The 10054-nt window shown below is 34.3% G+C and overlaps 1 protein-coding gene across 2 annotated transcripts in view; it reads left to right on the forward strand.

The window, feature by feature from the left end:
* The window catches only part of DCUN1D1 (defective in cullin neddylation 1 domain containing 1), a 34830-nt gene extending 26720 nt beyond the window's left edge, over window positions 1-8110 (forward strand). For both annotated transcript variants that reach the window (XM_019463275.2, XM_053903611.1), the window contains exons 5-7: window positions 3078-3160; window positions 3620-3716; window positions 5261-8110. In XM_019463275.2, coding sequence (XP_019318820.1) covers window positions 3078-3160; window positions 3620-3716; window positions 5261-5340 — 260 coding nt within the window. In that variant the 3' untranslated portion in view covers window positions 5341-8110. The remainder of the gene's footprint in view (window positions 1-3077; window positions 3161-3619; window positions 3717-5260) is intronic.
* Window positions 8111-10054: the final 1944 nt, after the last annotated feature.

Raw genomic sequence — 10054 nt, forward strand, 5'->3', positions numbered from 1 at the left:
TAAGAAACTGCCAAACTGTCTTCCAAAATAGCTGTGCTATTTTGCATTCCCACCAGCAATGAATGAGAGTTCCTGTTGCTTCACATCCTCGCGAGCACTTGGTGCTGTCAGTGTTTTGGATTTTGGCCATTTCAGAAGGTGTGTAGTGGTATCTCATTGTTTTAAACATTGAAGAATTTTAACATGGAAGTTACACCACAAATTTGTATGTCTAAAAGGTGCATATGAAAACACTGTGGTTCTTTAAAAGGAGTGGAGGCAGAACAAGAGGAGAAGTGATTGGTTATGAAGCTGTGCGGTGATTTAGCTAGACACGAAGAGGACCCTCACGCTGGCCCTGCCAGTAGGGATGGGGAAGAGAGAGAGATTTAAAAGGTACTTAGAAGCCAAAATGAAAGAACTCTGACTGGAAGTGTGTGATGAGGAAGAAAGGAGTTTATCAATTCTGAACACCTTTAGGGGACATTTGGAAATGTGTAGGGGTGTTTTTTGGTTGTCATAATGACTGAGGTTTCTTCTGGCATTAGATGGGTGCTAAATGTTCTTCAGTGCATAGGGCAGTTGTTTACAATGCGAAATTGTGTTTCATTGGGAAACCCTGTAGGGTGATGACATTGAGAGAAGAAATAAGCAGGTCTGTAGAGGAAGATAATGAGTTCAGTTTGAGCTCTGTTGAATTTGAGCTGTTTATGAATACCCAGTTGAAGTTGTCCATAGGCAATTAGATATATGGATCTAAAATACAGAGATACAAGTTTCAAGATTTAGGAGTTGTTAAAGATAATTGAGTGTCTAATGTGAAAAAAGGCAAGGGTTTGAAAAATCTACAGGGATTATAAGTAGTTCTTGCTGACACACTGTATCACAGAACACCAACATCAAGTGGATGAATGGAAGAAGGGGACCCAGTAAAAGAGGATGAGAAAGACAGGACAGAGGGAAATAATAGAGTGCTATCATTAAAGCTGAAAGAAGTGACCTTTCCATCTAGGAGGCATATTCAATTTTGTCTAATATGGCAGACAGCCAAATCAAGGAATAAAAGTGTTTATTTGGTAGAGATTACTTTCAATCTAGTTTATGGAATTAAAAAGTGTGTGGGAGGTTAGGAAATGGGCAGTGAATGTAGATTACAAAAAGTTAACCTAAACCTTCATACATGATACACATACACTTCTACCCTTGTCAGATTCTTTCCTTAGTGTATCACCTGACAAATGGGCATTTATAGGGTGTCTCATGGTTTGTAGTTACTTGATTATGTCTGTTGTTTCTTATCCTTATTTTGTGAAAATTTGTTGAAAAGGAAAAAAATGCTAGTACTAGTAATAAGCTTAGTTCTCATAAGTTTAGTGCATTTGAAGTGAAGAAGGAAAGCATTAAGCATGCTAATAGCCATTTTACTGCACCCGAAGCAGACAATTACATGTTTAGTTGGTAGAGAAAAGAACAAAATTAAAGACCCTGGAAAGAATATTGTCTATAGAGCTTTGAAGTCTGCAGAGATTAAAAAGGCATTATGGTTAGGAATTGGTGGCATGTTTCTAGTTTTCTTAAAACCTGGGGATCTGAATTTGACTTTTAGACATGCATTCAGAAGCACATTATGTATAAGAGTAGAAGACTCTGTGTACTGTTTCAAGATTTTCTGTGAAGGGAGGGAGAAAAAGGGTAGCTAGTTAAGGGGATGAGACCCCAAGAAAGTTCTTTTTAAAGGGAGGAGCTACAACCTGAGCGTTTCTTTGTGAAGCAGGAAAAGGCAGAAGACAAAGCAAAGTTGAAGATGTAGGGAGAGAGTAAAACTAATCAGTAGACAGGATTACTTGAAGAGGCAGGATGTATTGAGAACATTGGTGTTAGGGGCTTATCCTTGGATAGGAGAAAAAAGTGCCACCTTTTCCACTGAGTTTGAAGGAAGACATAATGATGGATTCGAAGGTAAGTAGTACATTTTCACATGGAACTGTAGGAAGTTCATTCTTTCAGCGGTTTCTGAATGCCTACTGTGTGTTTCAGTCTACTAGTTTGGGGATATTTTGTCCCTATCCTTGAAGAAGTGAAGGTCCAGTGAAGAAGGGGAATTTTTTGCTTTATGGTCTTTATATTGTTTTTTGAGGTAAAATGTGAACCTCTTTGGAGTCTTTACTAGTCTCATGGTTCTTCGATTATCAGGAGTGTTTTAGAGATCATTATCTAAAAGGACTTTTACTTGGGATATGATTTTTTCTGACCCAGAGATGTAAATTTACTCATAAAAAGCTTGATACTTTATCTTAATTGGTGTAATTCCTTGAAAGTGATCATAGGTCTTTCTGTCATGACAGGTATGGTACTTTCATGTGGCAGTATGGTTTCACTCTGTTCCACATGCAGTTAAATAGCCATTTATATCATCTTCATCAAACTTTTAAAAAAGCAAATCTTAGTTGATTAATTTTTAAATCAATATTCTTAATGGTCTCTGAAGTCCAGGATCAATCATTGTAGATAGCAGTCCTTTGCATTACAGCCTGAAGGTGTACATCAGTGGTTCTCAACTGGGAGCAGTTTTGCACCCCAGGGTAGCTTTGGCAGTGTCTGGAGACAGTTTTGGTTGTCACCACTGGGAGTAGGGTGGAGCTTTGGGTAGAGGCCAGGGATGCTGCTAATGTCATATAGGACAGTCCTCCACATCAAAAAATTATTTGGTCCCAAATGTCAAAAATGCTGAGGTTGAGAAACATTGATGTACGTTAACATTTTAATACTTACAGTCTAGTTAAGTATGCTTCTCTACATTATCTAATTTAAACTTCAGAAGCCCCCCCCCCCCCCATGAGGTAAGTGGCATTCTTTTTGCCCTGAAGGGTTGTTCATTGGTGAGGGAGACAGGATACAAACCTTAATCTTACCTCTGTATGAAAATTTGAAAACCTAAGTATTTAGGAAAAAAGCTATTTATTCATTCATTCATTCATTTTATTTATTTATTTATTATTTATTTATTTATTTGGCTATCTTTGGTCTTACCTGTTTTTTTTTTGCAGGGATAAATATTCATGGAATTAGAAATACATAATTTATTTTTAATATTACAGATCTAGAAATGGCCATTGCCTACTGGAATTTAGTGCTTAATGGAAGATTTAAATTCTTAGACTTATGGAATAAATTTTTGTTGGTAAGTTCATGTTTTCTGCAGCTCATCTTTTCTCTGCATTTTTACTCTGAAGATAATTAATATTATTTATTTGTTTTTAATATTTATTTATTTTTGAGAGAGAGACAGAGTATGAGCGGGGGTGGGGCAGAGAGAGGGAGACACAGAATCCGAAGTAGGTTCCAGGCTCTGAGCTGTCAACACAGAGCCAGACACGGGGCTCAAACTCACAACCGTGAGATCATGACCTGAGCCGAAGTTGGATGCTTAACTGACTGAGCCACCTTGGCTCCCCTAAATTAAAATGTTTTTTAAAGCATGACTAACTCAGAGCATGTAGTAGACACAGAATGAGAAATTTGATTATCATAGCTTGATTACACAGGTGGTTCTGCATTCTTGAATTTAGCATTGTTTAGACTGATGTTTTGAAACTTTTTGGTGATTTGGATGTTATTTGCTTATTTTTTTAAAAAATAGGAACATCATAAACGATCAATACCAAAAGATACTTGGAATCTTCTTTTAGACTTCAGTACAATGATTGCAGATGACATGTCTAATTATGATGAAGAAGGTAATGAAAGTTTTTCCTTAATTTTTTTTTTTTATTTCTTTTATCACACACTCTTGACCTTCTTGTCTACATCTGTTTTTCTTAGAGTTGGGATTTCTGTCTTCTGATTTTTTGTGCTCTTATGAACATATAAAATGTCTTTGTCCTCTTTACCAATCTCTGTTCTATTTCTTTAAATGTTGTTTGTTTTGTTTTTTTTTTTTTAATTTATTTTTGGGACAGAGAGAGACAGAGCATGAACGGGGGAGGGGCAGAGAGAGAGGGAGACACAGAATCGGAAACAGGCTCCAGGCTCCGAGCCATCAGCCCAGAGCCTGACGCGGGGCTCGAACTCACGGACCGCGAGATCGTGACCTGGCTGAAGTCGGACGCTTAACCGACTGCGGCACCCAGGCGCCCCTGTTCTATTTCTTTAAATACCAACTCAGTACTCCTGTCTTCCAGAAAGGCGGAGTAGTTTTCATGCATGTTTTAGATTTTCAGTTTACTCATTACTCTTCTTACTGTCCTTTCTATTTTTGTGTTTTTTATTATCTGTCTTGTCTTTGAATTGGATTGTAAACTCAAGTTTAGTGACTTTGTCTAATTTGCAATGCACTTCAGCTGTCTACCATAGTACTATTGACATTCAGTAAATGTGATATTTGAATCCTACCAATTGAATGCTTTTCTGATATTTTGTCTTGTGTATAAAAGATGGTGTTACCATCTACTACAAGTGATGTGCTTTTGTCTTTTGAGAGGTGGCAGTGATCTGATTTCTTCACATATACTTATGTAGCCTCCTTTGAGAATTAGCAGGATGTGTTTTTGAGACTGTTGAATAGAGGTAGTCTTTGAGAAATCTCCAATGACCTTGGCCTCCTTAAAAGTGTCCTGGAACTATGTAATCTAACCAGAGATAATATTATTTTTTCTCTTTGTTTTCATTATGATGTCTAGTCTTTACTAATAAGTGAGAAATGTCTAATCTGATGATAATTGTGCTTTCTGTTAGGCCTTACACAAAACTGGAGAACTTTCTGATTTGGAGGTTGGCATGTGGATGTGTAGAGGCATGCATATCTGCAATTTAAAATCTCTTAGCAATTTGTTGTCCTGAAATAAGATAGAGTTTGAGACTTGCTGTTAATTTCCCTTGTAAGTTTGCCACAAAATGCCTGGAAACTTTTTTCTTCCTACCTAACTATGCTCTCAGTGCTGGCAGCATGCCATTATAGCATGGCCATTTCTTAGGCTGCCAGTTTGGGGGCCTTCAGAAAACCATATTATTCATTGATTACTAGGAGAGTTATCATTTATTATTCAGGGGCTAATCAAGCATTGGAATAATAGAGCAGAGAGAATACAAGAACTATGTTAGGTAGGAACTCTAAAAAGCTAGAATTTTGGGAGTGTTCTCAGTGGGAATATTTGTCATTTTTAATGACACGCTTTAACTGTTATAGGGAAGGCATTTTAAAAGTAAAGGATTCTCTTAAAATGTTAGCCCTATTTCTGCTTTTCTTTCTTTCCCTTTCCCATACTTTTTTTTCTTTTTCCAGGAGCATGGCCTGTTCTTATTGATGACTTTGTGGAATTTGCACGCCCTCAAATTGCTGGGACAAAAAGTACAACAGTGTAGCACTAAAGGAACCTTCTAGAATGTACATAGTCTGTACAATAAATACAACGGAAAATTGCACAGTCAATTTCTGCTGGCTGGACTGAACTGAAGATCAATCCTCACAATTCAGACTGAGGGTTGTGTCAAAACTTTAAGGATACATCTTGGACCATATCGTATTTCATTCTTCTAATGGTGGTTTGGGCTTGTCTTCTAGTCTGGGCCGCTCTAAACATTTATAATTCCAACATTGTGGATTTCATCTTATATCTGTGGACCATCCTAGTTTATTCTCCCATAAGTCTTAGGAGCTTTATGGTGATTATTTTGAGGTTTCCATTCTTGCATAAAGCACAATGCTGTCTTCATCAGAAAACAGTTTGGCATAAGAATTAAACACATGAACATCACAAACAATTTATAAAAACTTCTTAAATATATGCTTTGGGCTAGTTGCAAAGACTATGCTGATAGCACTTCCAATGAGAGTGATATATTTAAGTGTACCGGATCTGGAATGGTGTTTTGGTTTGGGGGGATTTTTTTTTTCCCGGGCAAATCACATGTATTGTTGATGTGAGTAGAGTAACTGATGTCAAAATAACCAATGTGAAAAATTTTTAGGATAACTTGGTGTGCCTACCTGAAAAATTTATTGTGTTTCAGACCCTCGATTTCAAAAGGTTCCACAGAACTAGTCTGCACTTACCTTACCCATGTTTATATATAGTTGTCTTAACAGGGAGCTTTTATTTAGAAAATGTCTGCATAATGTTAGATTCTACTCCTGTCTACATTATGCACTACATAATTGGATTTCATTATGATTTTGAAATGCTTATATGCCTGTCGAATAAGTTAAACTATTTAATTTGTTTTGAATGTTTTAGAGTGCTACACAATACAATATTCTAAATTTAGGCATGAGGGTTTTATTTTTTGTTTTGTTTTTTGGTTTTTTTGTCAGCGCACTATGGAACACAAATGAAATTCTCTTAATTTATAAGAAGATAGTAGGAATTAAATTTTGAAAATGGTTGTGATGAGCCATGAAGTTCAATCCTTATAGGTACTGCTTTCAGACAAATAGTCCATTTTTGATGACTTCTTATTTTGTTGAAATTCCTTTAACTGCTGATCACTGTGGTTGCCAAATACTTCAGGAGCAAAAATTTTCAAGCAAGCATGTACTTGATGCAAAATACCAATCTGGCTTTTATTTTCATAAATTAGTTTCTTCACCTTTTTTTGTTTTATTCAAATAAGCTCAGTTTTCACGTCAAAACAGAATTCTCTCTTGTGTGTATTTTCTTCATTACAAGACCCATGAACTGCTTTCATGCTGAAGATGCTCATTTCTCTGTTCACTTCCTGACATGTGAAGGGTTTATTGCTTTCTTAAACATTTCTGTAAGGCAAGTAAAAAAATGGAAAACTTCATATGTTGGATGACTTTGGTCTCTAGCAGGAAAAGATTTTGCTTGGTATATCCAGACAACTCTATAAGGTCCAGTGTTGAAATTATCAAAGGAATGTACTTCAGAACAGCAGTACATTTTATGTAGATGTGGAAATGATTTTAAGAAACAATGACATCTTACTACTACTTTTTATTTACACAGTTCTGAAACTGACTAGAAAGCTTTCCCCATAGATATTATATTAATATTCCAATCATAACTTTAACTCAAGAATATAATTCTACCAAAAGAATATTTTGAAAATTTCTATTCAGTTTACTGGAATTGGTTATTAAAAAAAAAAGAAAAAGAAAAAAAGAAGAATCCTGCTGCTTTCAGTATTTCCTGACTTCATGTTTGTAAATATAAAGACGAACTTCAATTATGAAAAATTTAAAAAGATATATATATATGTACTATTTTGTTTTTGTCTGGAAGATTTTGAGTTATGGTATTGTTTTCAGATTGATTAATTTGAGTATGCTGTGTTTTAAAATGAGATCCCATTAGCTTTTTTTTTTTTTTTCCCAATAGAAAATTGTTTTCTTAAAAGTCTGATATTGGTTCATGGCTTAGTGCCTTGGGTTTACAGACTTTTCCTTTTAAATGCAAGACCTTTTTCAACAAAATAGTGTTTGTCATCATTTTGGTACTAAACATTTATAATTACTGTGTAATTATAAACAAAAACATAAAGCTTTGAATATAATTATGTAGCATAAAAGTTAAGGTTGTTCACTCTATGATGGCATCTTAGAATTAAACAATACTATTACTAGGGCTGAAAAGAGAAGACTGGTTTAATGTGGTGTGATTATTTTGAGGATAAATGCCTGGTTACAGGGAATATTTTATACTAAAACAGTGCTTATGCATATGGCCATGTATGTGTGTGCATGTGTGTGCGTTTGTGAGAGAGATTGACAAGAGTGAGAGATTGAAAGAGACCTGTTGACTGACACACACACACACACACACACACACACACACACACACACACACCCCTACCTTGAAATGCTTTAATTCATTAGTGTTTCAGTCTTCATTTTGGTAAACTCCCCAGGCAGATTCTTTGTTTTAAATTGAACCACAGGTACAGTTTCCTTTTTGCCAAATGTCAAAACAGGTACACATTTTAAAATATACTGCTTTTTAAATAGTAAAGTGTATAAAATTAGAAGTGCCCACATCTAAAAAATACTTGAGATCAAGATTATCTTTAGTGACTATCATCTGCATATCTCTGTAAGTTCAAATGTGCTTCTTACAATCCCTGTCATATTACCAACAGAGGCAATAAAAGCTTCAGTGAAATTGCCACGACTAAATCTTTTCACATATTATTTCAGTGTAATATTTTTAAAGACTAAAATATACCTTAAGACTTTTCCAGGAAGAATAATTATTCATGGAAAGAGCATTGTAATGGCAAGTTTTGGGAAGAAAAGACATGCCAAGTCTTGTTTACTACATTTTTGCTACATTTAAAAAATGTTTACAACTATACTGGGCTGCTTTATTTAATTAACAGTACTGTAGTCGTGTAATATGGCATTATAAGTGTGTGTTCATTAGACTTTTAAAAAGTTTTAATGAGAGAAAGAACTTAAAATAACATGGGATATCTTTTATATAATATCCTACTGGGGAATTCTTATTTAAGCAAGGTTATACTATTTTTTTTTTTCCTCAGAAAGATTTAAGTGATGAAGTGTTCATCTATTTTTTATTTGATGATAATCAAGAAATTGAGTAGTTGTAGCTAGTTTAATGTGCACTTTGCTTAGATTTTTTAAAACCTGTTACTATTAAGACTTCGTATTGTAAACCTTCTGTAACTTTTATCTATGAATGACAGAAGAAAGTTCAACCTAATGAAAGAATTTTGGAATGAAAAAGGAAAGTGGTGCTGGGGAAATTTATTATAGTTCCCAAAGTATGCCTTTGTAAACCTGAATCAACTTCTAGCAAGAATTAATTTATGTAGTTCTAAATGTTAAGTTGTATATTTAATAGAAAATAATCATTTGGCACCTCAGCAGTTTTCTTTAAATGTTACTTTATAAAACTTTTAACAATATGATTTATATTGAATACATAGATGTTTTGATAAAATTTTATCAAATTTGATTATGTAATGATAAAATGTTTTTAAAATGTGAACTATTTAACATATATCTTAATAACTGAGGACACAATACCTGAATTGTGATTTCTACTTAATGTGATAACTAGGGTTCAAATTATGGCTCATCATTTAATTGATTATAAACAAGTATATTTCTAAACTCTTTACTTGCCTCCATTTTTACAGTCATAATAGCAATAATTTTTATTTTATAGAAATGTGATGAAGTTACGTATCATGATACCTTTACCTTTTATTTCTGAGGGGAGAGGGGTTTTTATTTTGTAGTTAATACAATCTTGATAATTCTTAATAGTACTAATCCCCTTTTCCAGGTTTATCCTTAGTATTTGTCACCATTTTGGTTGAATATTTGCTTGATTTGTATCTGATTTCTGGAGGCAGATAGTGCTGGTTGGTTTTTGTTTTGTTTTGTTTTTAATTTATAATACAGATACAGAAATGGTTTTACCAGAGCATTCTTGCCATCTTATTTTCTTTACTGCCTGTTGGGTAATTGGCATTTCCTGCTGACCAGTTCATTTATTTAACAACTCAATGTATAGTGTTAAGTGGCTTTGGGCATTTGTCATAAATAAGGAAATTAAGATAAACAGTACACAACCTTTGTAGTAGGTAGAATTCCTAAAAAGTAATGTCTTTATTTGTGGAGTTTTAAAGACATATTATTTGGGGAATCATTTTATGGTTATCCATTTAAAAAATTGAGATTCTAAAAAATATTTTTTAATTTACTTCCAAGTTTTTCTTATATGTATTGTTTAAATATTTTCAGTTTAATTTTTTTGTATTCGTGCTATGCAGAAATGAGACTTGTAATGTAGAGCATTGGTTTTAAGCCATACCTCGAGGCTGCTGTGTTCCATGAGGTTGGGTCACAGCAGGCAGGGTGCCTCTTCCACTTTATCCATAACTTTCTACTTTATGTCCTGTAGGTTAATAGCATTTCATAGGAAATTTGGTTTGGAGAAAAATGGTTAAGAGAAGTTTTAAAAAAAAAAAAAATGTCTGGCTTATCAGAAACATTACCACTTTGGCAGATTTTTCAGTGGAATGGAAAGAGATGAGTCAAATCAAAGTTAAAGCAGGTCTGATCATAGAAGACAGCACTGCTTTGAAAGAA

The sequence above is a fragment of the Panthera pardus genome, unplaced genomic scaffold (genome assembly GCF_024362965.1).
Source record: "Panthera pardus isolate Hobbes unplaced genomic scaffold, ASM2436296v1 HiC_scaffold_16, whole genome shotgun sequence".
NCBI lineage: Eukaryota > Metazoa > Chordata > Mammalia > Carnivora > Felidae > Panthera > Panthera pardus.